This window comes from Stigmatopora argus, chromosome 12 (assembly GCF_051989625.1).
Source record: "Stigmatopora argus isolate UIUO_Sarg chromosome 12, RoL_Sarg_1.0, whole genome shotgun sequence".
Taxonomy (NCBI): Eukaryota; Metazoa; Chordata; class Actinopteri; order Syngnathiformes; family Syngnathidae; genus Stigmatopora; species Stigmatopora argus.
The window spans coordinates 6998502-7026501 of NC_135398.1; the positions used below are offsets into that span (position 1 = coordinate 6998502).

The following is a 28000-nucleotide window of genomic DNA, read 5'->3' on the forward strand; positions in this document are numbered from 1 at the left end:
AAAGCTAAAATAAACATTGTTTTAGATATATAAAAAACAGAATATTCAGGGCTTTTAATCAATTTATTTAAAAAAATCTAAATATTATATCTAAAATGGTCCGGCCCACGTGAAATCAAGTTGACGTTGAAGCGGCCCGCGAACCAACCAGAGTCTGACACCCCTGATTTAGAGAAAAGGGATAAGAACCTTTTTTTGGGGCTGGGGGGGAATTTGATTGATCTTTCAAGAATATTGTGTTTGACAGAATAAAATAGGATTTTGTGTCAGGCCTGGGATGTTTTGGTCAGTTTGTTTGTTGTTGTATTTGTTCCAGTTTTCGTCATTTCTAGGTTTCATTTTGGTATTTTTTTCACGTCCCAAGCATTACTTCTGCTATCTACCCCCCAAAAAAATGTATACTCTGTGAATGTCATAGTGTCTGGTCAAATAAAATTCCTAAACCTTTCCAATTTACAGCTATTTTCTATTCATATGATATTATAGTCAAAAAGTTCATCTAATATCTAAAAACCTTTTAAGCGACCACAAAATGCAACTATTTTGCTATTTTCTGCACCTCGTGGACTTCCTGTGTGTGGCTCCAGTTTTTTTGACCTAGGTCTACATTGTCTTCTTCTGTGTCTGTCTTGCTACTGCAACCAAGGAAATTTCCAGAATACGGGATGAAATAAAATTCTAATCTCATCTAATCTAATCTAAAAAAGTTTACCTGGGATGCTCTTGTTGGCAAAAGAAAAGATACCATTAATGTTTGATACCTGTTGATAGAAATATCCAAACATTGCAGTTTACATCATTCCTAGGGAAAATATTTTGATTATGGAAAATCTGTGGCGTGGCAGCCATGCTTGTGGAATAATTTGTGTAGGTTTGGTAAAGATTAAAACCTATTTGTAAAGATCCATTCGATCCTTGGGGCTTTTGGATGATTCCTACTGAATTGAGAGAAGACGTTATTTTATTTTGCAAGCGTTATCTTTGCCTAAAAGAACCAGATTGCTTCATTCAGACGAAAAACACCTGCTGCAAAAATAAGAGTAAATGAATGGAAGGCGACGTAGACGCACCTCAGTCTGCACCATGGCCGGTCTTTGTGTCCTCAGCATTTTGACAGTCTGGAAGATGTCCACTGCTCCTTCATAGCGCATCCTCTCCAGCACAATGCTCAGAGTGATGAAGACCCCTGTCCGACCAACGCCAGCACTACAAAAAAAGAACAACAACAAAATGTCTAAAAAGCCCAGGAGCCAGTGGATTGGTCAGCAAAGAGGATAAAATGCTTTTTCACCTGCAGTGAACACTGATTGGCCCATCTTGGCCAAACTGCTCTTTAGTTTTGTGAACTTGACCAATGAAATCGATGAAGCCCTCGCCAGATTTAGGCACACCTTGCTCGGGCCAGTCGGTGAACTGGAACTGGCGGACTGTTCGTGATTGGCCGTCCTGAAATTAGAGGGCAAAAAATATATATATATTTGGTTTTGCATTGGTTTCAGGAGATTATTAACAAATTGGCAGGGTTGAAATTTTAAGGTGATGAGGTCAAAGGTTACAGAGGTCAGACAGGAATTTCACGATAATTCAAGAAGAAATAGAGGGATGATTATCAAACGTGCATTTTTTAAAATATAACACAAAAGTTGATGAAGTTTTTGGGTCATGAAATCAAATATTACAACGGTCTGTAAAGGAACTTCACCATAATAGAATTAAATTGAGAACTAGATGAGGATTTTTATCAGGATTCTTGGACAGCTTGAGTTGGTTCAGGTGGGTTGCCAATTGCAGTTTGTCGGACCCCGTCGGACCCTTTTGAGCTCTCGGTTCCTCATTGTAGAAAAGGTGGAGCGCAATCCAAAGGAGCGGAAATGAAAGCAATCCGCCATGAATGTGAATCACTGAAGATGAAGCTGTAAATTGGGTGAACTCAAATTGCTTTTGAGTAATGGAACAGATGTCAGCCTTGTTGATAAATGTGGGCAAATACATCTAACGGTGTTTAATGTGATCAAATTACTCGTAATGCTATGATTAATTTTTCTCTACCCGGCGAGTCCTTTTTGCTACTCAAGTGTGAAAGCAAAGAATTTCCCATTGAGGAAACAGAATCCCCGACTATCATGAGTAAAAAAGGGATTTCTCGTCACGGCAACTGTTGCGCCATCCACCGGCTGGCAATTACCTTCTTGGCTTCTAATGATTACAGCTATCTGACCCGACCGGGATCGTCAGCCGAAACGTCTGCTATTGTCAGCCACACTGAAGGCAATAACATCTTTTCTCCAGCGCTCAGCCTTTCTGCCTCCTCTTTAATGGAGATCAATAGAGCATCTGTCCAAGTGGCGCCTGGGCAGGACAGGCTTAACCGGAGTTATCAATGACGGGCATCCGTACGCACACACCGACGTGCGGACACAAACGCACCTGAGCTGTCAACTATCGTCGCATGACCGAATGAGTGATCTCAGGCGGCGCGTTTACATACAAATGAGCGAGCACGGGTCGATAGGACACGGTTGGTAGGTTGGAGCATGCAATAGTCAACGCGCAAAGGAGAACTGAAACAAGCAGAACATGCACTCACCCTGGCATCGGTTACTTTGAACTCCCGCAGAATGTACTGGGGCATGTTGTACTCGGCCATGGGGTCCACTACAAAGTACTGGTACCTCGCGGAGCGCTCAGCAGGCCAGTACTGGTGACATTTCTCCTGAGATATGAAATAAACACAGGCATTAATGCTGGACATTTTGGATTGTGTGTATAGTGCTATTATTTAGATAACCTCTCACTCGCTAATTTTGTGTCAACTACAAAAATATAAATAATTCTACCTGAAAAAATGTATCCAGCATGTTTCAGGAATAATGATAGCTACAAATAGGTTCTTAATAAAATGGTTTATAAATGTATATTTGTATATAGACATTATACATATGTATATATGTATGTAAGGGACAATTAGCTTTGAAAATGACACACACAAAAATTAATGCTGTTTTTTTTTACCATTTGAATGAGGCCTAAGCCGAAAAGAAAATGTAACTAAACTCTTCTTAAAAAACAAATAAATAAATCAAGGTAGAGTAACATGCAAAATGGACTATTTCCAAATGTGTCCATCAAAAACAATAATGCTCAGTATGTTTTTAAAGGTGAAATTGCTGACTCTTGTATTGGATCCCATTAGAGTGTGCAGGTGTAGCTGCATGTACGTGTAAATACTAATGAGATCCCATTAGTGACTGACTTTTTCTGTGTAGTGATGTTGTTCTAGGAGTCTAAAAACTTACTGAATCAGCATGTGGGGAAAAAGCGGGAAAAAAGTTGCACAACTGCTTTACAGTATTTGTGTATTTGGCGATATTCTTACCCGGCCCATCTCTCTCAGTTTAGTCAGCATGACCACAATAGTTGAATTGTGCTCCCACAGCATCCGCCAGAAGTCCTCGGTGGTCTCTGCCAGCGGACCCTGGGTGGCGATGTAGCCTTTCTGCTGCCTACAAATCAAGAAGGAACAATGTTCTAGAGCGCTCATTCTCAAACGTTTCAGCCACTAATCATGTGAATAAGTAATTGGCTTTTCAAGTACTACTATAATGACCAACATTCAAATACAGAAGTAGAGTGGGACTGGGTTCAGTAAAAAAATGAGCAAGATTATACTCTGAAAGTAGTAATATTACAAGGAAGACGCCATTTTAAATGTCCCAAAAGATATATATATACATATATATATATATATATATATATATACATATATATATATATATATATATATATATATATATACATATATATATATATATATATATATATATATATATACATATATATATATATATATATATATATGTATATATATATATATATATATATATATATGTATGTATATATATATGGATATATGTATATATATATGGATATATATATACATATATATACATATACATACATACATATACATATATACATATATACATATATACATACATATATACATATATATATATATATATATATATATATATATATATATATATATGAATATATCTTTACTCCAAGGTATTATGATATAACAAAATAAAAAACAACTATACTTGTGATACTAAAAAAAAAACACCACAGGCTACATACAGAATATAATATAAAACAAACCAAAATAATTGTAACATTTTAGATTTTAAAAATGGAATATAAAAGAATACATTCAAAATCTACGAAAAAAACTGTCAAAAGTCATAAGCAAATCTTTAGCAATATTGGAAAAAAGATTACAATCTTTACAATACCCAAAAGTGTCAAAAGAAGAAATTCTTGAAGATCAAAATTAATTTGCCTCTGAATACCACACACATATTCGTACCATAATTCTAGAATCTTCGTAAAAACAAGAAGAAAGTGAAAAAAAACATTATTTCTATATGTTTTAATCCTTGCTCTTGCAATAGAGTTGATTAGATTCCCTAATTGTACCTTATATTGTGAATAATGACTGTACATTCTAAGGGTACTTTTTAATATTTTTTTTAAAAGCACAGCATTTGTCCAAAAGTGGAACAGTCAAAGCGAGTGTCCAAGCATTCTGGACGCCTGAATCATCATCTTCGCCCTCAATCTTTAGACATGGACAGCCAGTACAAGACACGTATACGCAGTAACAGCGGAGCTGACGGGATGTGACAGGCGCAAGCACTGTGGTGAAAAGCTTTCCGATCCGTTCACTCGTCAAGCCGTCGTCAGAGGACGCCAGGCCGGGTCCTATTAATGTTTCCCTTCAAGTAAGCATACCTGTAACCGTCGATGTAGCTGGCGTTGATGTAATCGGAACCCTCCAGGCCTCGGATCGGCTGGAGACACACACGAGTGGTCTCGTAGGGCATGATGTTGACCAGTCGGTTCTTGAATTTGTTGGAGGGGAGGTTGGCTGTGACGAAGCGGGACGTGTGGGCTTTGGTGTTGGCCAGTCGCTGCGATGAGAGAAGCATTTAAAAAAAAAAAAAGGAGTGGATTTGAATGCAAAAATAAATAAAAATGCAGAGAAACAAGCCACAATTACTAAACTAACTAACCAACTATTATTATATGTCGTTGTGGGGATATACTTTGCTTTGCAAAGTTGACCTCAAAATATTTGCACCCTTCACTTTTTGGATTTTTTTGGCATTGCAAATGGAAAAAAACAATTCAAATTTTTCAATGTATCTCTGCCCTTTTATGTCAAAGTCACATATTTTACATGTAAAAAAAATCAGGAGATCAAGGTATACAGTTTTTGCTAAAAATGCCCTTTTTTGCACTGCACCTGTTCATTTCCAATGGAGATAAAAATAGCTGATATTAACAGCAAGTGACCTGAAAAAGGTCCAAATTCTAGAAGAAGTAGTAACCAAGAAGAATGATGCCCTGAAACTGATCCAAAAAAACGATGTCAGCAAAAACCTGAAAACAGTATAAAAATAAATAAAACTGAACAAAAAAAACGGAAAACGTGTTAAAATCTGCTACAAAGGCAAACAAATAAAACAGAAAAAAATACAAAACACACAAAAAAGCTTAACTGCACAAAAAAAAAACTGAAAAATAGCGAACAATCATAACATTCGGTTTAAGGCCACTCCTTGATATGTACATTAGTCATAAGGAATTAGACGTCTCGCCCTAAAATCAACGGATGATGATGCAAATTGTACAGAAAGTGACCCACGGGAGAGCAAAACATCCGCACGCAAATTCTCCAAAAAGTGCATTTGATTTGATGAACGTGTTCATTTATTTGGATGAAATGAAACCAAATTGGACCCTGAACGTGTGTTTTTTTTAAAATATCACATTGCGTACCTTAAACTCCAGCTCCATGCCCGTGACGTGTTCGCCGCTCTCCACTTTGGCCAGCTTCTGCATGTACGAGTAGAGACTCCTGGCTGCCACCTCCGTGTTCCCGCAGGCCACGGCCTCCAGCAGGGCCTCGTGAATGAAGCTGTACTGGTCCTCCGTTTGCACCATGTAATTCCTCTGCGAGCGCATCAGGGTGACGTGGCCGTAGATGTCGGCCGTCCGCTCGTGTCGGATGCGCTCCAGCATGCCGTCGATGACGATGAAGCAGCCGGTGCGGCCCACGCCGGCACTTGGCGATAGGAGAGAAATGTCAAGAAGGTCTCACGTACTCGGTCGGCTTTTTTATCCTGTCCGTGCGGGTACCTGCAGTGGGCGATAATGGGCCCAGCATCCGGAGGGTTGCAGGCCTTGACCCTGCGTAGGAAGTTGAGGAACGGGGTGGGGTACTCCGGAACGCCGTGATCGGGCCAGGCGGTGAATTGGAACTGACGCACCTCTCTTCGTTCGCTGCTGCCGCTCTGATGCCAGAGAGGGAGAGAAATGTTGGAATACACAACAGAACGGAAGACCTGATATTGCCGGCCATTTGATAACACTTTGACTGATTTTAGCGCTCAAAGGAAAATCTCCACAAAATTTCCCACACTCAAGAGAGATAGATTTTTTTCTGTTATTTAGTTATTTCAAGAAGAACATGTTTAGTAATTCATCAAAATAAGCCCAACTAGGCTCATGCATAGAATGGTGTAGAAAGGCTTAAAAAAAGTGTTTTTTTGTTTGTTGGACACTGTCTGAGCACTGTTCCCAAATTGAAATGAAGAAAATGCATCAGATAGTACTGAATGAGTACTTGGTTTAACACCTCCTATTTTGTCCGTTTCCAAACACATTCTCCAAAACACTTTTAAATCAAATGTCAAAAAGTAATAGCATACTTAAAAGCCACCGTTGGCCTAGTTTCTGTGTTTGCAAGTAGGCCACAGAGACGGACGGAGGCTAGTGTGGTGGCCGGCGACGAGTTCTTCTAGCAGTGGTCAAATCTCATCCCCCAAGAGACGGACGGGCGCTGGCCTGCTTTGACTCGTCGTGACATCTAGGCTAAAACGCCCTTTCTTTTTAGAGCAAATAAATGCAAAGTAACAAGTCATAAAAAAGGCAACATGTTTTTTCCCCCTTCATTTTCTAACTACTTTTACTTTTCGGAAAACATGGCCAGTTTTAACTAATATTTTACGATCGTGCAAACAACCTGTTTTGTTGCAAAATTTAGCAATTGTGTGGCGATCCTAGGTTGACCCTCACTGTGTGAAATTTGCATATTCTCCTGTGGCTTGTATGGGTTTTCTCTGGGTACTGCGGTTTCCTCCCACATCCCAAAAACATGCGTGGTAGGCTGGATTAAGACTTTAAATTGCCCCTAGGTATGAATAACGGTTGCCTGGCTCCGATTGGCAGCCCACCGATTCAGGGCATCCCCCGCCTGGTGCCCATAATTAGCTGGGATAAGCTCCAGCACCCTTGTGAGGATAAGCGGTTCAGAAAATGAATGAAAAAATGGATTTAGCCATTTCAACCTAATCCTTTCTGCCAACTCGCTGTGTCATGATGCTACTCATCAATATCCAGATATTCATGATTACTTGAATCGATTTTTTTGCTTCTGACTAATGCCTTTTTATTAAATTCATGCAGATATGAGTGTAGATTAAAGAAAAGGAAATTGCAGGAGGTCATTGGACTGCAAGATTGATTACCTTATGAAGGGAGAAGGTGCGAACGCAGAATGTGGCCAGCTCCATTGTATCCAGCAGGGTTACTTGGATTGTTCCGTATGTGTCTGTGCCTCGATTTGGCCAGTATTGGTCACACTTTATCTACACAAATAAACAAAAGGTTTTGACTTTAATGGGCCAAATTCTCAATGCAGATAACTGAAAATGTACAGTATTTCCTGAAAGTTCATATATTATGGTTTAGCAGGACTTTTTACAGGTCTTTACTTGGTAACATACACACACACACACACACCTATCCTAGTGGGTTTTTCAAAATGAGCAAATTTGTAATGTGCTTAAAACTATGGTCAAATGTATTCCCGCAGCCCATATCAGAGACGACTTCTACCAAAAATAGCATTGTGTGTATGTGTGTGAGAGAAAACCTACCCGTGATTTCTCTTCTAAGCGCGTCATCATGACAACAGAGGCGGCCCGCTGCTCCCACACCATTCTCCAGAAGTCACCAAACGTCTCCGCTAGTGGTCCCTGGGTGGCGATGTAAGCATTCTGCTTTCTGTAGCCGTCAATGTAATTGGCGTTGATGTAGTCGCTTCCCAGGACACCTTCAAACGAGACACATTGGAGGAGCATTTCAGCTTGTCTGTACTCTGTCTTAAGGGCAAACAGTGCAGTGCATCCGTGACTTGACATGATTAATACCCACTAGTAAATATAATCTATCGTCTGTGATTCAATCTGTCCTGAGAAAATCCTTATCGGATTTGTCAAACAGGGATGCGAAAGGTGTTTAAGTCATTTTTGTCACAAACCGTTTTACGGTTTCTTTGGGGAACACATTGGATTTTGGCTGTCAATTGGTTTACAAATAGATGACATCTTGGTTTGCATTCGTGCATGTATTTTATTTTCCAAGGAATATTACGGCCTGTAATTATATATAATGTGTTCTATTTGCTTTACTGTTATCCTATAGATAAATATGGCTACACCTTCATACTGTAATTCAGTTCTTCCAGTAATGAGTTCGTCCATGGCTATGCATTTATTACAAATGAGTTGCCTCATTTTATTTTCAACTGAATTCTCTTCCGGTAGTATTGCCTTTCTCTCTTGTGCAAAACCGACTTTGCATGAATATCTTTTAATCCATTCATAAAAGCTGTACAAAATGTATTTTATCTGATGTGGTCAGAAAGAAAACACTACTGTTGCTTTTTTTCCTCAAACTGGGACCAAAAGTTACCATTTTGTCAAAAAATGTTCTTAGAATAAGTTGGTGGTTGTCATAAACCGATGCTACAAAAATGAATGCTTCCAAAAAATTGCACATTACTTATAATATATAAAGGTTCTATTTCCTTCTTTTGCATCATTGTCTGATGTTGTGGAGAACGTTTCCCAATGCAAATATACTACCAAAATCAGCATTCTGAGATCCTCCATATATTCATTATGAATATGTTTTTCTTGCAAAATGAAAAGGGGAGGTCTGAGAAAACACATTTAGTTTCATTTTTTTTCACGCAGCGCCGCGAGGGCATCGGTGACGAAAATGTGTTTGACATCTTCGTAGAGAGGGATTGGTGGCGGAGAAGCCAACGACTGTACGCTCATGAATTGCACATTAAATCTGGCCCGTGGTTGCATCGGAACAAGCTTGTTTGGCTGAGGAGCCGTGTCTGCAATTTGACTTTCCATCCGTCAGCCTGTCTCTTCAGCGCTCCAATCCCTTCAACATCCTCTGTTCTGCCAGCTCGTGCTTACCTTCAATGGGAGCCAGGATGACTCTGGTGTGATCGTACGCTATTACGTTAGCGTAGCGGTTTTTGGGCTTGTTGACCTCCAGGTTGGAATGCTCCCAGGTGAATTGCTGCCCAGGGTCAATGGACTGTGAACGAGAAACACAATGCACATGATAACATTGGCGCTTGCCTTTGTTTGATTGCGCATTTATTGATGTGGAATAATAACCGGCTTCGAAAAACTAGCAGCGTTCTAAAATGCGCCGCTGAATAAATCATGAGCTTTCGCGCACGTAGCGATACACGTTAAATAGACGATAGCTTTATGAGGGGATTGCTTAAAAGGCTTAACACCCATGGACTGGAACAATCAGAGTGCACTCGTCTGTAGTTTACTAAGTGCAATAACATTTATGATATCTATTTGTGTTTTATATCTCAGGGTGCCTGTATTTTCTTTTAGGTTACCATCATGGTGTGCAATGTGAGACGATGGCATAAGAGGCATGCGCAGACTAAATTAAAAAAAAAGAAAAATCACTTTTCTTTCAGAAACAAACCAATTGGTATACTTGAAAATGCAGATTCCTGAAAAGACTTGTTAAGTTATGCATTTCAAATTGAAGTTAGGCACTTGAGAATCTTTTTTCATGTATTACGTGGACTGAAGCTACATGGATGTGTAGCCAATTTAGAGCGCCTCATTGCTCAGACCTTTGAAAGACGTGATAGACACGTTCGTTTGCCGTTTGAAGGGGTGATGTTTCAGGGAATTTTATAGAAATGGCTACAAAGGCTACATATAACTGGCCGGATTATAATTATGATTGGATGTATACTATTTTCATGGACACTAAAAATATTGATTCAATTAGGATTTGTGTGCTCAGGCAACATACTTTTGCTCAGAACAAATTACTTATTCATTATTATTATTATTTGGAAATGCGCAGATTGATCAAATATATCAGAATTAGTGGTAGAAGACAAAGTAGTAATGACTTCTTTGTCCCCCCAAAAATGTTAAACGTTATTTTGCATATTTTTTGTAACGTCTTTTAAAAATGGTAAGCTATTTTAATATCCCCAGCAACCTGTTGGTTTCAGAAACAGATCAATTCAGTCTTGCAAGTGTACACTGATGAACACACACTGAAACGACAGTGTTTTCATGCGCACTGATTGGATTACGAATCGACCTGATCCATCCCTCGTGTTCGGAATCAAATTTTCATCGGAAAGAGCTTGATTGCTTTGAAATATTCAAAATGGGATCACAAAGTATTCTAATTCCGATCAGGCTTCTAATTCATTTAATAAATGTGCCCATGTAAACGGTACTCGGACGTTTGGTCGACCGGACGTTTGGTCGACCGGACGTTTGGTCGACCGGACGTTTGGTCGACCGGACGTTTGGTCGAACGGACGTTTGGTCGACCGGACGTTTGGTCAACCGGACGTTTGGTCGAACGGACGTTTGGTCGACCGGACGTTTGGTCAACCGGACGTTTGGTAGAACGGACATTTGGTAGAACGGGTTGTTACTGTTGAAACCAGCTCTCAAAATTATAATCATGAGAAAGAGAGAGAGTTTAATATCTAAATATCTAATATCAAAATATCAACAGTAAACTGTGTCATAATTTGACAGCGAGCGAACCCGACGACCAAACGTCCGTTCGACCAAACGTCCGGTCACGGATGTAAACACAGAGCACTTAGAGCAATTTCTCCAACAATTCATCTCATTGGCTGCCAGTTTTGTTGTGAAAATGTCCAATCCATTTTGCCTGGGAGGGACGAAGGAACATTTATTCCAGCGTCGTCAGAAGCACTCAAACAAGTAAAAACCTTGAGTGTGACTCGACTTCAATTTAGAAGTTGGAAACATCCTCAGTATTTTCTCCCAGATAGGAGTAACAAAAAGGAGCATATTCATTCATTCTCACGGAAAAAAATAATAATAAATAAGCATCTCACCTCATACTCCTGTGAAAGTCGGAGATTGTCGTTAGCTTTCATCAGTTCGATATGCTCGGCCAGCTCGTTGATGGGAATCGGAGGATGGCTCATCATTCCTGCATGACAGCAAGTGTGCCACAGAACAAAGGGGGGTCAGAGGTCATCGCCGCTTCGTCCAAATAACCCAAATTACCGCGGGTCACCGTCACTCACACAAAGATGTGAGGATAATTGCGTGACCGAAAAACATCACATATCATTAAGGAAGACGCCGAGGCAGAAAATCAATGGCGAGACGTGCGCGTGTGCAACGTGAGGCGAGTCGTGTTTGTTTTGAAATTGTTTTTTTTCTTTGATAAATTGCTCGGTGTGGCATCAGAGGAGCAGACGGGCCGACAAAACAAACACAGACAGAACACTAATTAGCCGAGTTTGAACATGCGTAAACAAAAGGAAGCCACCTCGCCGAATTGTGTCTCTTCGCAGCTGGCGGAAGCGCGGCTTCAATTTAAATTGTTGGGATTCAGCGATCAAATGCAGGCAGAAAATGTCTGGCAGCTTCATTTTGCTACTCGGCAGCCACAGGTAATCGCAACATAATGCGCCCGTCACGCTTTAAATGACCTCAGACATCATCAGCGGGAAGCAAATTTCATCTTTTCAGGACATCTCGGAGACACAAATCTCCCGGGATGAAAAGCGGGTACTTCAAGGCTGCTGTCACACCAGAGTAAAAAAGCTCATGATGGAAGAGAGTGGCTAAAGTGCGTTGATTGTATAGTCTTCACTTTGCATAGAAAAAGGATCAGAAACCTTCATCCTCAGCTCCCGCCCATGGAAACGCGTCTCATTTTCAACAAGGACACTGTGCGCATCAGCGGTTCATAAAAGAATGCTGTTTTTTTGGAAGGTTACACACAGAAACCATGCTCTACGTAACCGGCAAAATTCCGGATCTCCCAGAGAGCAGAGGATGCAATGAAGTTACTTCACAGGTGCCTCAGAATCAACCTCATTCGTATTATTTTGCATCATAAGTTAATTCAAAAGGGACCGAGAATGTAGATTTTCCTCATTTTGAACATCCCTGAAGGGTTGCCGTGGGTGGACATGCTTGTTTTTTTCTGTTTTGGTGACTCAATAGTAATGCTGTGACTGTACAACATGGACAGTGGCTAGGCTGACCACAAGGGTACAGGCTCATTTGCGTGATTGGTAGTGTTGTTTCATGTCAGGCAAGAAAGTTTTGAATATGGAATACAGCCAAAGGGGCTGTGACAAAGTATTTTTTTATTAGTTTATTCTGCGCCTTTTCAGATACGAGTTGAATTTTGTCCTTCGATCACTCTGAAATCTTTTCTGATAAATGAATGGACATGGCAATAATTTCTACCAGCCTACAAAAAAAATGTAGTTTTTTTTTGGTTTAGTTAAGAATACTATTCCTCAAGAATATTTCACCTCTAAAACACAGCTCACTAATATTAGTTGCTCTTTGCAGAGGCAAAATTTTGTCCTTCGATCACTCTGAAATATTTTCTGAAAAAAGAATGGACATGGCAATAATTTCTACCAGCCTATGAAAAACCATGTACTATATAACTGTAGTTTTTTTGGTTTAGTTAAGATTACTATCACTCATGAATATTTTACCTTTAAAACACAGCTCACTAATATTAGTTTCTCTTTGCAGAGGCTAAAGAATATGTCTTGTCTTTTTGTATGATGTGCTTCATTAGCCCTATGACATTTTATGTTGGGTTGTGTATTTTGTGGGACTTTTAATGTTTTCAACATTCTGTTATGGTCACTGATGACTGAATTGGAAGTATTAGGTGCAACTTGCTAGGAAGAAAATCTACATTTGGGAAGGTGTATTTTCATACCTGGAGTCTGGAAGTTAATTCGTCTCATCTCCACCGGGTCTGTGGCGTGATGGGCCATCATCTCGGCATTACTCAGAAGACTCTTGCTTCCTGGCTCCGACTCCTTGCGCTTGCTGCTCCAGACAGCAATTACGAAGTGAGCAATTAGCACACGCCAAAATCCAGCCAGAGAAAATTAGAGTCAGCACTGACACGTCATTAGCGCTTGCACTGTTGACTCGGTGCACATACATGAACAGATGCGACATTCTATGTGTACCATAACGTGGAGTTATGTTCTGTAATTGCCTCGGGTACAAGGTTAAAAGTAGAAAAATGAATAAATAAAAACTTGACATTGGTGTAATCGTACCTGTCAGGTTTGCTGTTTCCAGAAGAACAAGAGTCCGGGAAGGGAATAATTAAGGAATAGAAAAGGAAGGAAAGAGACAGAAAAAAAAATCAATATGCAGCATTAGTATTCAAAAGCTGGATGACATGCCGAAGAATAAAGGTTGAGCGCACTTCAAACTGGAACACATTTAATAAAAGCACGGTTTAAGCAAGTTTAGAAAGAAATATCACTCCGAGCTGGTCGTAAAATATGGTTTTGTTGTGTAAAAGCCCTAAATTTGGTAGAAAAGTTAGCATTTTTTTAAAATGTGGTTGCACAATAGTGGCCACATGGAATCTGAAAGAATGGTTGAATTGGAAGGTCAAACAATGTCGTTTAAGTAGTTAAGTTGCATTTAACTTTGGAGGACTATAGATAATCTTTTAATCATTTAAAAATTTTCGTCAATCATCATTCATTGAAGTAAAATGTATCGTTAAGAATGACTTGACTTTCACGTGCAATGCATTTTGCGGCAGCTCTAAAAACAATGCTATTTATTAGCAGTTACAGTATTGTCATGGGACTCTTCAGTTCAACTCACTTCTTGTAGAGTAGAATAGCGATGACGATGCAGATGATGAAAACCACCGCGAGCACCGGTCCCACCACCCAGATGAGACCGTCACCTGCATCCAGGGGCTGGGGGTCTGAATCAGGGGCAATCACTGGATCTGTGTAAGGGCTGGCCACGTACATTTTCTGCTAAAAAGCAAGCAAGTGAAATATCAGTTAATATAAAAAAACCTGTTGTCCAAGTTGTTAAATGTTCACAAATACTGCACAAATGAGATCTATGTTACATTATGTAGGTACAATAAAATAGGATGCTTTTGGACTTGTGTATTTTTAATATAATTATGAATTATCATTGCAATTCAACATTAAACTGTCTTTTTTTTACTCCAAAATTTGAATGTACCTTTTAACAATTTAATGCTAGATAACTTAGAGAAAGACTTTAAAAATCATTTCCAAGTGCGTTCTGATGAAATGATAAGGCAGCCAACTCTGAAAATAATTTAATTAATTAGAATGTCTTCTTACACTATAGAGAAAATAGCGTGAAATATAATTTTATTGCGCCCCCGCTCTCTGTTGGTGTGTTATGACTTTTTTTGCGCAACATTTTAAACGATGCATACATAATATAATTAGTGAGGCGTTTAAGATTGTACAAGTGTAACGAAATGAAATGTTGTTAATTGCTCAATTGGACATTTAGAGAGCAGCCTGAGGCTGAAATAGTCTCTCCAAAAAATACAAAGTCCTGGAGCTGACTATTTACATCTTTCCATTTCTATGACTTGCAAAGAGGCAACATTTCTCTTGCCGCCAATCAATCTTTATTAGTGTTGTTGATGGAAATACATGAAGGTTATTGCCTCTTGCTGGCTACACCTTGACTGACGTGAATTTTATTGTTACAGCTGTGAGGCCGTATTGATCTCAATGCTTAGTGACAGCTTGCTGCTCGGCAGTGGGAGGGAGCGAGGGGTCTGGGGGGTCAACAAGCGGTAGAAAAAGGAAAAAAAAAAACATAGAAAAACCGAACTGACATGTAGGCGTTTCATACCCCTGTTGTAGAATTGAGTTCAGCCAGGATGAAGAAGACATATTCCTGCCCAGGCTCCAAAGCGCGGTTCTCAAACCCCCCATAGTCCAGCTGGTCCCCCAAGGTGAAGAAGGCTGGTAGGGTGGCAGGTGTGAAGCGAGCCGTGATGTAGGCACGGCGCAGGTCCACCTGCTTCTGCTGGCGAGAGTCTCTCTGCTTTTGACTGATGTCCTTTAACAGCTGAGACAAGGAGAGAAAAAATGGCACTTCCAATATGACTAATATCGTATTTGTATCAACTCGGAATTTGAAAAACGCGTTCGTTTCTTGCGAGGGTGTTCATGGGTCCTCTCAACCTTTCAAATCAATATTTTTTTGTGCTTCGCACCTCTTCCAGGTCCATTTCGTCTGGGCTCTTAAGGTGTCTGATGACGCCTCGGGCTCTCCTCAGTGGAACCACAACAACGTAAATATTCCTGGGAGGGAGAAAAAAAAAAAGCATGGAATCACTCATCAGAACACATTATAGAGACATTTCTAAGTGTCTTTTGTAATAAATTCCACTGTATCTATTTTAGAGCATCCTTTAACTGCAATCCAAATACTACATTCTGGGATATGTTTCTAATTACATGATTAAAATTGACACGCAGAATGTACATTAGTGTAGTGAAGCGAGTCAGGCAGGAAAATACTGGTTTGCGATGGGCAGAAAATTGATCAAATGTGGATAAGTAGCCCCTAAATGAAGTAACTTCTAATATACTCTACTTTTGGAGCATCAAACTATTTTTCAAATTATTATTATTTCAGCTAAAATAGTGACAAATAATTATAGCAACCGATATAAGTTGTGCCTCTCTGACTACAGCAGGGGCATACAAACTACTGCCCAATTTTTATTGGCCCAAAGTTAATAATGAAAATATAATTGCCCATGGCCTGCACAAGAATCCTAAATTACAACTACATTGCACTTCTTAGTGACAACACAAAATTTTGTTTTTCACAAATAAATTGTCTATATTCTCCAAAGTTTGTTTCATTTGAAACCCCTGTTTTTAAGTTGGCCTTTCCATCCTGTGATTTATTTCGCAATCGGCCCTTGGAGAAAAAAGTTTGGACACCCCTGCACTGCACATAAATACACATTTGCACACATAGATCACGTCACAGATTATCTGGCACGAGTAGGCGTCCAAAACACTTGACCCACGTCTACCTCTACAACAAATAGTTACCTATAGCTAAAATCGACTAGCCTGGATACTACATTTTCCAGTACGGATGGAGTTATGTTTTATTTTATAGAACTCAGGCACCCGTTAAACATTGTGGGCATAGAGCTGGTAAAATGTCTATTATGTAGTGTTAGCCATAGGCAAGATTGCATGTGCTGCCAGGTTTAATACAAAGTTGACATTCCCTTGAGCATCTCGTCTATGTGAACCTACACACCGACATAATAGGAAGCAAAAAGATGTCCACATACATATCGGCTACTAAGATGGCTGCAGGCTGGAAGCCTCTCATAAAAAATACAAATAGAATCAGAGTGTAAAAGAGGGGTAGTTACTCTATGTTGATGACCGACTAATTATTTTTCATTTTAAGATAAAACTAATGCTGGTGGGTCAGCAATGTCTTGCGTTCTACAAAGAGTGATAGTCATTCCAAATTCAGTCTTACTTGATAGGTGTTCGAGACTCCAGCGATGGCAGAATTATGGTAACTGTAGTCTCAGTGTCCCGGGTGTGATCAATCTCGGGGCGGCGGATGGTTATTGGCGGGGACGTTTTGGCGGTTATACGGTGGCGAAGGCCTCCCATGTTGCCTTCGGGAGCGGTGATCTTGAAGTCGTAGCTGGTATTGGGTTGGAGGTTTGGGATGACTGCTTTCTTCAAGCGGGCATCCACCTCCATCTTTTGCCGATTATATTCCACCTTAGGAAAGAGTAAGCTAGGTCAGCATGTAAAATGATAATGAGTGTATTGATAATCCTAATAATGATTAATCCATTTGAGAGTCCCTTTTGCCTTTTAAGACAGTCCATTAGTCTTCAACTGACTTAAAATATCTATACACGTATGTGTATGTTCTACTTTCCGTCATTACTAAAGGGTTTCTGCTCTGTTTGTGTGTTTGCTGCATTAATCATTCACTGGAGAGCTTTTCCTATGCAAGACTAGCAAATGTTTAGTTGTTTCTGGTGAAAAACAAATGGAAAAAATTGGTGTTAATGTAACACTCTTTTGCCAATACGTAAATACTTTAATGTAGAAGCCAGTTTGAGTGTAGCAAACAAAAATGGAACGACTAAAACTAGTGAGTGATGACGGGACTGCATCTTGAATTTGTATTTCACGCACTTTTACTTGGAATCGCAACAATACTCCAGCTGATAATTTTCAGAGTTCATTACAGGACAGTTTTACTTTTTGTGATATGGCTGGGAGAAATTAGATGGGTCTACTGCTCCACAGTGAGGGAGCCTGGGTCCATATTACGATAGTAAATTTGATGTCTTGCCCGATGGACTACGTAGTAAAATGTTGTGTCCGTTAGCTGCCTGGTGACTAATTTCATCAGTAAAAGCATGTTGGTAATTTAGACGATGGACTTACGCTAAAGCGATACGGGTTGCTGCTCTCTGGGAACTCCCACGTCAGAAGAACACTAGTCCTCGTGGCCAGATTGACGGAAAAATTCCTCGGGACGTCTGAAAAAGCGGAGGAAAAACGGCACTCAGTGGAGCATTTTTATTTAAAGCAACGACTCTGACTCCCCCGCTGAGAACCTGGAAAGGCAAAAAAGGTGTCAGTCAGGTGAGACGAAGTGGTTAGGAGGATGGACAGGCGATGAGGAGAGTGGATGGTGGCAGGAACAGAGTAGACAGCACGAAAGCAGGAATGTGACATGCCACATTCACCGAGTGTAAGGTTGCGTTTGTCACCCTTCCGAGTCCACACGTCAACAAAGACTCCAGATAACGCGTCAGTGGAGTTTATCGGATCGGAACAAATCGCCCGGGTTTTCCCTTCATCCCATCTGTTCACTTACCTTTGGGATTAGATACTGTATATTGATGCCCTGCATTGACTTTTACCTGAGGGAATGTGATAAGCAGTGCTCTTGAAGCAAACAGCCATTAACATTCAGCCTCTTCCCATTGGTGAAGGGGAGGTGATGCAGGTAAGTGAGTGAGTGGAGGAGGTTGAGGGGTTTGTCGCCTCCCTCGGACTGATTTTCAGCATTGCTCAGGTTTATCGCGAGAAGGGAAGGGTCAGGAGTGGGTGTGGAGGGAGTTCAATTTACAAGAACTGGCTCGCGCTTTATTGAGTTAAGTGTTTGGGGGGGGGGGAAGTCCAGCGGGGGAGATGCGAGGTTGAACCGGTGCTTGGATGAAGGGAAGTTCCGGGGTCCGAAGGCCAACTCTACCTGTTTCAAAGGCCAGGGTTCGGCACACGAGAGTGGGGCTGAAGGGGCCGGGCCCTGCCTTGTTGCGGGCTCTGAGCTGCACCTCGTAGGCCGTACTGTGATTCAGGCCCAGAATTGTGCAGCTAGAATGGCTTGCCGGTAGCGTGACCATGTGCGGGTGGGGACGGAGGGCCGGTAATAAAAAGGCGCCGGGAACGCTGGAGGGTTTGGAGCTTGCAGCCTCCTTGTAAGCTATGTTGTACTCCGTGATAATGCCGTTGGTCTCCTCTTTGTCAAGAGGAAACCAGGAAAGCTGCAGGGAGCAGCAAGTGGCGTTTACAAAATCAGATATTTTGGGGTATCCCGAGGGTGGGATGATGGGAACCGTTATCTCGCTTTGTACTACATCTCCATAACCTGCTCGGTTTTTCGCAGAGAGTAAAAAGATATAGGAGGAGCCCGGGGAGAGGTTTATGACTGTGAAGTTTCTCTCTTTGATGAAATCCATCGTGGTCTCCAGGGAGGTATTCTTCAGGCCAAACTGGAGGCGGTAGCCCAGAATTTCCGGAGGGAGCCTCTGGCCATCAGTGCCTGACGCTGCGCATTCCAGTGGAGGAGCCCATCGAAGCACTACCGATGGACCTAATCCCGAATGCACCCACAGGCAAGGGGCGGCTGGTACTGCGAACGACAGTGCAGAAGCAGAAAATTAGTTTTAGTAATGAACTGTAGTACTTAAATTAATGTTGCTGCTGCTGCGGCTAAAATTCCCTTTACAATATTTAGAGAAAGTTACTCATTTCAGAAACGTACAGTCAGCGCGTGCTTACCCCTTCCAAAGGTCTTCACCATCTTGGCTTTGCTATGTGCTCCATCACCTTTGGTGGTGTACGCTGCCACTGACACAGCATACATGGCCTCTACTTTCAGGCCTGTCAAAATCATCTCCTGTGAAGGATAACATGCAATGCCAATTAAAATCACCTCTGAAGGTTAACTCTAAGACTACGAAGACCAAGTGAGAAATGACATGTTGCCAATGAAAAACTGCTAACAACGGATCGGAACCAATACAAGGCTTTAGCCGGCGTCCTTGTCAAAAGTGCAGTATTAAAAAGAATACTGGGTTGAATATTTCAGTTTTTCAATCACTATGTTTGCTGCTATGTAAAGACGGGAGGCGTAAATGTAGGATATTTACCATTGAGCCAACGCCCGAGATCCGATGTTAATGAAGCCCAAGATTTTTCCATGTCGAACGCTCTCGCAGCCTTACAATGCTTGTTTTTCTGACCCAATTTCAATTTTGTATTCCGACTCGTCGCACGATAAACACAAAGAGTTTCGACTACTGTTTTCCATTGAGTCATATGCCATGGCCCAGAATCCCAGCCTTCGATGACCTCATCAGTTTCAATTAAGCAGAGAGAAACCGTTTTGTAAATTATTTTCATTGCACAATTTCAATCGCTATGCGTCTGTGAGTCTTAAACATGTATTTTTTAGGACTCTTTAACAAGATTCTATCATGTAATTATAAATCTGTTCAAGATTTTACACAACAACAAAATACCATTGTACACAACACATTCGTCCAAAACTTGGCTCAGTCTTCAAACACAGTTTTAATAATCTGAGTTTGACCTAATTGAGGGATGGCTGTACATCTCTGATTCTACGAGTTTCTTTTGGATCCAGAAGAAATTAAGGATCATTTTACTGAATGATTTCATACAAGGGCTCACAGTTTGAGTCTTTTCGAAGAGGTCTGCACTGGTATCTTGAGCCCTTTTCTAATTCTGTATATATTAATATTGAGTTCATGGAGAGTTAGAGTGTGCACTCACATACTGAGTGGAATCATCCTCCACCATCTTAACCACCAGGCGAGACACGGCAGATAGGCAACCCAGACAGGAGATAAAAATAGGATACTCAAAAACGTCAAATAATTGACATTACGTTTAGAAATTCTTCCACGATGATGTCACCTGAGACTCATCCAGCAGGAGGTCTTTTATCCAAGGAAGGCTTCGAGATTCACTGCCGCCAACACGGCTGTAGTGCACCTGGTAACCACGGATCTGACCTTGGCGTAACCTTGGCAACACAGACCGCCAAGTGACCCGGAGTGCAGACGAATTGAAAGGGCTGACGTCTATGTGCCGAGGGGCCGCGCTTGGAACTGCACAAGGAAAATTCAATGGTTAATCATTAACAGAATATCAACATCAGGACCGTACGAAGTGCATGGATTAGTCCCCTTGATTTATAATTCTTTGTATAATCTAAGCGTGATTCAAATGACTTGAGTCAAATCCGATTTAAACCGCAATTTTTTTTTTCATTAGATACTTGTTGGGTTAAAACTTTTGACAAGTAACTCCTTTTTAATTTTTTTACTATTCACCTGGTTTAACTGGATTTATTTTTGAACAACTTGACTTGACAAGGCATCCCTGTTTACATTGTAAATCCATATTTTCAGGTTGTGGACCATCTGTTTTGCTTTTGTAGTGCGTGCAAGGCTAGCAGCTTGCGGCCATTCAACGATGTGGACTGCAGAGGCCACTTCATTAAGCAATTCTCATGGGAAAGGTCCAAAGAATATTACATTTGGATCTGTCAATTATGATCATGAATGTAGTATTGTCCTTGCACTACAGTGCAAAGTGGCAAATGTGTGGCTCAATGTCACGACTGAGCAAACTTGACTTGACTTAAAACTTGCTCATGCCAAGAAATGACTTAACAGGGCCTCGACTTGAAACCCACTTGACACCATTACAATCGCTGGTCTGGAAACTTGGTGATTTTTTTTCCCCCGCACAGTCCAAATATCAGGGGTTTCACTTTGGAAATTCTTCCCGATTTACGAATGTGTTAGTAGTCTTACCATCCTCATCTGTCCTGCAGAGTACAGACAAGCTGCTTGGTCCAGTTCCTTGAGAAGTGGTGGCTGCCATGGTAATGTTGTACCAGCTCCATTTCTCCAGGCCCTCTACTAGTGTGTCCTCCTGTTGGGCTGGGATCAGAAGCCCAGACACCTCCTGGCCCTGACCTTTGCCTCCTGCCCCAGAAACTCTGCGGTACCTCAGCTCATAACCTGCCAACTCGCCATTCTGGCCCTCCAGTGGCGGTGGCCTCCAACTAACTCTCAGCGAGGTGGAGCTGGCGCTCTCGCAGGAGACACCCTGGGGTGCTGCTGAGGGCTCTGATTGGACAAGGGGAAGGGCAGTCGGTGAAGCGTTTGAAAATCGGGGTTGAAAATCCAGAGGGGGGAAGAGTATAAGTAAAAGCACAGGGGATAGGATCAAAAAAAAAGAAGCAAGGAAAGAATAAGCGACGACGGTAAAGCGATCTGAAAGATAAGCACGGGAACGAGAGCAAAGCGAACACTTGGTGTACAAGCATAACGCTTAATAAAATAAACCAGAGACAAGAGTATTGACCGTGAACAGACAACTTAAAGTGGAGACGTCTGGGCTCGACGAGTGTACAGTATGTGCGCATGTGTGGGAGTCAAAGACTCCTAGCTGACAGATTCAAGTATCTGCCCACTCAGCTGTAAATTCACCGTGCTGTTTTCCTCAGGGGACAATCTAGATGTGCACCAAACCTTGGCGATAACAAAGTGCACCCTGGGAAATGCATTCTGCTTCAGGAAATGGTCTGCTTATTTAGAGCTTAGCTTCTCTTTCACATTGTTTTTCATCTTTTTGGTGAGGCAAAAGTGAAAGGACACAGGTTAAATCAAAATATACTTCTGAAATTTTGTGTTTAAACACCACATCACCAACTACACCATTTAAATCCAGACTAGAGCTAAATATAGTCCCAGGCTGCCAAGCGCAAGCCAAAATGATGACCTCTAAATTTTTTATAAAGCCAATTGGAAGCCAAAAGAAAGTTACTGCAGATTAGAAAACTGTGGATAATCAAATATTTAAAAAAAGTGGCATGGAGTTATTAAAGAATGCCACGCATGAAAATAAGGTAAACAAAAAAATATATATCTACGACCACCATATTCCTTTGACTACTCCTGGTTCTAAAAAGTAGAAAGATAATGATGTAAATCCCCATAATAATCCAAAGAAATTCACAGACTCTTTGGCACTTATTTAAAAAACATAGCAGGAGAACCCACTATCCTTTAAAGCTCCTCTCCTCTGCCTGCTAGCCAATAACTGGCAATCAATCACACCATTTCAAAGATGTTAGACACTGATAGTGGGGAAGAAGTGAAGGCAGAGTGAAAAGGAGGAAGACACGGACATTAATCGGCACTGCGTCTCCATCTGTCGTGATGTTTTGGCTGTGTAAAAAAGGGAGAGGATGAGCGGAGAAGAAAAAAAAAAGTCACAGTTAAAAACACAGATGGATGGATGGATGGATGGGAGTGAGCTTTGGACACATGACTTGAGAAAGGAGTCAACGGTCAGATCCTGTCGCGCTTTTTCCAGCTCGTACAAGGTCAGAGAGCATCAACAGCAATTTATGTCACTATGCGTTTTCGTGACATTTGTGTGCAAGGTGAAACATAATACAACGACAACACGTGGGTTGATAGTTATATGATCCCAAAGAAAGAGAGACGTACTGGCTTGCGATGTCCTCTGCACCAGTTCGTTGGTGAAAGCACCGATGCCTTTGTTTGAGATGGCCGCCAGGGAGAAGGAATATTCTGTGTTGGCTTTCAGACCCTCCACCGTGTAGGAATTCCGTGGGCCAAAGGTTAGCTTCTCCTACAAGAGAAGGAGAGCCACCAGATGAGAAAATGTACCATTTAATTGCTTGGGTGCAAACAGTCGGGTCTCTGGAGTTCCTTCTCACGCATCGTCGGTGAAATTAAACAACCGTTCAAGGGGGTGTTAGGCATTTTTTTTTTAAAAAGCTGTCATTTGTTAAAAATGCCTGTCGTCTAGCAAATAGACGCAAAACTCGGCCAACCGAAGGGATTCAAAAGTGATGGAATTTTTATTTTCAAATGAGTGTCTATTAAAAAATATTCCAATTTAATTCTCATAACTTTTGGTGATATAACGATACTCCACTGCAGCAGACATAGCTAATGCCGGCTAATTTATTGTAGCAACAGTCCTAAATGGCTATTGCTTGCTTGATATTGCAAGCACTGCTATTTCTGTGGCTGTAAATTCACAGCGGCTATTTATTATGACTAGGCGCCTTAATAATTCAATGCCATTATTATTAGCCATGCTTCAGACCGTTGTCCGAGTATGTTAGCGAGGCGTAGTATTAATCTCAAAGTGCAGCGTGTTGGGGTGTTTAGGTGAGGCGAGTCTAGAGTTTTGACATCAGCACAGCAGGGCCAGAAAAATGGGTTAGAGTTTGAAGTATACAAAAGTAAGAAACGGGGCTTGTAAAAGATACGAGATAGAATTCTTGACTTGAGTCATAGGGAAAAATACAAAAAATTGTCTAGTGCTTAAAAATATATATTTTCTCCAGTACGTAGACAGGTTCTTACCAAACTGCCATACTTGACAGGTTTGTAAAGGAGCTCGTAGTTGATGATGCCCTCCTTGGTGTATGCCGGCTCCCAGGTAAGTTCAATGCTGGTGTCTGTCACCCTTCCGATTTTAAACTTTCCTGGTTGTCCTGGAACTGGAGAAGAAAATAACAGCCATTCAGATTTGAGTTCTACTTCTATTTCCACTATTTGGGCACAAAAAGACAGCATTGCTGAGTTTTGCCAGTGATTAAGAACGTTTTTTTTTCACTCAAAATTTGAACCATTGGAGAACAGCTTTGTTTTAAATCAATTTTGAAACACCGTTTTGCTAGAGTCCCCACTGTTGTAACCACAAAGCTCTTCTCTCACCAGACTATTCAAATATTTTCACTTAAACCACACGCTTCTCCGCTAGCATCAGCTGCAAACAGCCAGAATGTTCAGGTACAAATGTCTCAAATATTCAAGGGACTTTTAACAGGTAATTCCATCACAGATTTGCGAGCATTAATCTCTTTCTACAACTTCTGCAACCACTGTCGTCGTGACTCGAGTACTTTGAACATGCTGATTTTTTTGCTCCTGTTAATCCTTGTTTCTATTCCCCGACTCTCCACAAAGTTAAGTGTCGGCTTGGGCGAGTTACTCATTTGAAGGATGCACATGTTGTGACAAGTCACGCCCAGTATCGCAATGCGGCTGGGTTCCACTTGTCATCTGAATAAGCTGCTTGGTCTTTTAGATGACTTCAAGTGGTTCCGTGCTTGTAGGTAAGTGATGAATATATGTAGAAAGCAAATTTGCTATTTAAATGTGGTATCCATTTGACCATTTTGTAGTTATGACACCCAAAACAATGCATCAGGAGAACGCCCTTTTTTAAGCAATTCTGGTTGTGACATCACAACCAAAAACTAGCTTTCTAATGCCGTGCTAGATAGTACATGATGAGAAAATAACAGGCCAGTCACACGGGAACAAGAGAATGCATGCTAGCAGACTGCAATAATCTGCAGCTGATTCTGGGTGTGACATCTATTATGTGAAGATTCTTTAGTGGGCGGAGCCTGGGCGATAAGAACCAAAAAGAGCAACTTGCAATAATTGTTTTGTTTTTTTTAAATCCATGTTTTTTTGTTCATTTTTTCTATAAAACATTCCTTGTGAGGTAACTCTAGGGACTAAAGATGGAAATTTGCCCTCGGCTACAATCTTACATTTTTACATATATTCTATGTTCATTAACATGAATAGAAATATGTCCCTTATTAAAGAAATTAAACTCAAACTTAAGGACTTTTAGCTAAATTTTTCCAGTTTCCTGAAACGTATTGATTTTGAACAGTCAAAGATTCCAGTTGACAGCAAAAAAATATGTTATGCACCGTGCAATTATGAGACGATGTGCGCAACACTGACCTCCTGGCATGACTTTAACGTGGACCGGGTCGGAGAAAGGCCCGTCTCCGACTGAGGTGAAGGCCAGGACTTGGAGGGTGTACGTCTCGGACGTCACCAAGCTTTGTATCGTAGTGATCACGCTATCCTGGACGTTATGGATCTTCCATTCGTTCATGGGCCGGGACGGGTCCATGGTGTAGTACACGCGATAACCCTTCACCTGCAACATGTGGAGAGATTGAAGGATAGCGTGTTGGGTGTTATAGATCAGCCTCGGCTGAGCCGTGTGACAAGTGGTCTCCCGCTTAATCTCACTGTCTTGCATGCACGCTAATCTATAAACCCTTCATTCGGCATCCAAACAACTCGTATTTATCCCAGCCAAGGTCGTCATCCATGAATTATGGTTTTACGTCGATCCAGATGGCCGCGCAGGTTTGTGGTTCTCGACTCGTTTGGGGATCATTGTCACAACGTGGCCCTGCCGAAGGTTGGATGAACATCTCGCTCGTATACAAATTGTATTTTCACCGTGACGCTATGTTTGTTTACCGACCTTATTCGTGACCTCTACCAGCCATTTCTTGTCGCTAGTCTAAATTTAATCTTCATATGTTTCAATGCACTTTGGCCAGGTAGGCTTGAAAGTAAAATAAGGGTCCGGAGGGAGGGCTCTTTATTTAGAGCAGAAAGCCCAATGACCTTGTACTTCTTTAGTGAATGGGGATGGTACTGATGCGTTGGGGGGGGGGGGACAGAGAGGGGGGGCACAATCCCTGTTAAGGACATGAACCTGAACGCTGCAAAACAGCTCCCAGTGGGGAATTTTATGAAGGCTTTAATGTTTTAATCTCCTTAAAGTCTGTGTGCAAATCTGAACACTTGTTAGTCTGTCCTCAGTAAAAGCAAATGCAATTTCAGATGGGGATAAATCTTTTTTTCCCTGTGTTATGAGTTGGCACCAAATATCTCTACTGTTAATGTGAGATGAAAGTAATTACAATTTGAAAGCAATCATTTTATTGCTCCCCAGTGAGCTTCTGGATGTGCGCAATACAAATAATTGGTAGATAAAAGAATGAAAAAAAAAGATCTGGTCCTAATTAAACATAAGGAAAAGGATCATTTATCATTGTCAACACAATACTAAAAACATATACTGCCCTTTTCTTTGATCTAATGGAAATAATTATGATTTTGTTTTTTGCAGGTGGCATTTTTTCCCCGAAAGACTTAAAGGCTTCCTACCTGCCCATTTGGCTCCTCCGGTTCCTCCCAACGGACCATGACGGTGTTCTGTGATATAATGTGGGCCTGGACATTTCGGGGCGGGCTGGCCGGGGCCTGCTCCCCCGTCCGGGCCTCCACTCGTACCGAAGGGGGCCCCTGACCGATGCTGTTGAAGGCCGACACGCGGATCTCGTACTCTGTGTTGGGGTACAGCCCGCCGATGCTGTAGCGAGTGGTGGTGATGCTGTCCACCGTCTCGTACTTGCTTTCGGGGCCTTTGGCTCGGTACTGGATGATGTAGTAGGAAACTGGGTCTGGGTTACCAGAGTCCCAGGTGATGGTCACACTGGTTGCTGTGGTCTCTGTGACGATGGGAGTCCCAGGGGGCTTTGGCAAAGCTAGGAGCAAATCCAGATTGGTTAGGACACTGTTGAGTAAGGATGATGATTTCGGTGGAGGGCTTGCAAAATGGTGTGAATTTTTAGAAACGAAGGGAAATGATTTGAATAAACCTACAAAAATTAAGGGAATGTTGGAGTGTAGGTGTCGTCGTCAACAAATAGTGGAAATCCAATGAAAGCGTTGTCAAAGTTTGAGTTACTGCTTAACGCTTTTTTCATTTTGTTTGCCTTTCGGAGGTGTGTTAAAATTTGAGGTGTTTGCAAGTTTCAGATTGTCTGATGCAGAAAAAAAAAATGTGGCTCTTAATTGGTAAGGGTAAGGAGCTGTGGAGAAGTTTCTTTTTGCTGCAAAGTTGCCACACAATTAGAAGACACAAGTACACAAATACAAGGCTTTCAGTGAATGTAATCATTTGGAAATGCGGAAGACAAGAACAAGAAACGTAAATTGAATATTCTACCCATGATTTCCACAGTGCCGCATGAATGTTTTCATGGAAATGACTCTACATTTCTATTTCATTGCCTAAATTGCCATAACTCCAATGGAACATGTCCAATTTGGAATCCATCCCCGTTTCCGTCAAATTGAATGCATAATGGGCAATCAGCAGAAAATTCCAGTACTAAAGAATGTATTTGATCAATTCCCACCTGGTTGCAAGCCCACGCCCACAGCGGCGGATCTCTTACTCTTGACCAAGACCTGAGCCGTGGCCTCGATGATACCCAGACTACTCATGGCCACGCAGGTGTAGTTGGCCGACTCCCTCACGCCGGTGAGCTCCAGCACGTTGCGACCGATGGGCATCTCGTCCTCGGGGGTCAGGTCCTCGCTGCCCACCATCCATTTGACGTAGGGCATGGGGGAGCCCACCGCCACGCAGGTGATGTTGACGCTCCCTCCCGGCATGATTTCGTGGTTGGAGGGGAGGATGGAGAAACGAGGGGGGACGCGGCGCACTGGCAAAGGA

General features: G+C 41.5%; 1 protein-coding gene across 1 annotated transcript in view; it reads right to left on the reverse strand.

The window, feature by feature from the left end:
- Positions 1 to 28000, reverse strand: part of LOC144086209 (receptor-type tyrosine-protein phosphatase S-like) — an 82053-nt gene that overhangs the window by 613 nt on the left and 53440 nt on the right. Inside the window, exons 10-37 of the mRNA XM_077616060.1 lie at positions 27720 to 27989; positions 26644 to 27023; positions 25414 to 25615; positions 24010 to 24146; positions 23119 to 23263; positions 21412 to 21729; positions 20507 to 20700; positions 20363 to 20389; positions 19346 to 19463; positions 18537 to 19196; positions 17723 to 17817; positions 16788 to 17041; positions 15487 to 15574; positions 15120 to 15338; positions 14088 to 14245; positions 13523 to 13534; positions 13171 to 13283; positions 11303 to 11400; positions 9345 to 9468; positions 8007 to 8182; positions 7596 to 7715; positions 6205 to 6359; positions 5845 to 6130; positions 4795 to 4973; positions 3377 to 3503; positions 2588 to 2713; positions 1292 to 1446; positions 1071 to 1206 (exon numbers count right to left, since the gene is read on the reverse strand). Coding sequence (XP_077472186.1) covers positions 1071 to 1206; positions 1292 to 1446; positions 2588 to 2713; positions 3377 to 3503; positions 4795 to 4973; positions 5845 to 6130; positions 6205 to 6359; positions 7596 to 7715; positions 8007 to 8182; positions 9345 to 9468; positions 11303 to 11400; positions 13171 to 13283; positions 13523 to 13534; positions 14088 to 14245; positions 15120 to 15338; positions 15487 to 15574; positions 16788 to 17041; positions 17723 to 17817; positions 18537 to 19196; positions 19346 to 19463; positions 20363 to 20389; positions 20507 to 20700; positions 21412 to 21729; positions 23119 to 23263; positions 24010 to 24146; positions 25414 to 25615; positions 26644 to 27023; positions 27720 to 27989 — 5072 coding nt within the window. The remainder of the gene's footprint in view (positions 1 to 1070; positions 1207 to 1291; positions 1447 to 2587; positions 2714 to 3376; positions 3504 to 4794; positions 4974 to 5844; positions 6131 to 6204; positions 6360 to 7595; positions 7716 to 8006; positions 8183 to 9344; positions 9469 to 11302; positions 11401 to 13170; positions 13284 to 13522; positions 13535 to 14087; positions 14246 to 15119; positions 15339 to 15486; positions 15575 to 16787; positions 17042 to 17722; positions 17818 to 18536; positions 19197 to 19345; positions 19464 to 20362; positions 20390 to 20506; positions 20701 to 21411; positions 21730 to 23118; positions 23264 to 24009; positions 24147 to 25413; positions 25616 to 26643; positions 27024 to 27719; positions 27990 to 28000) is intronic.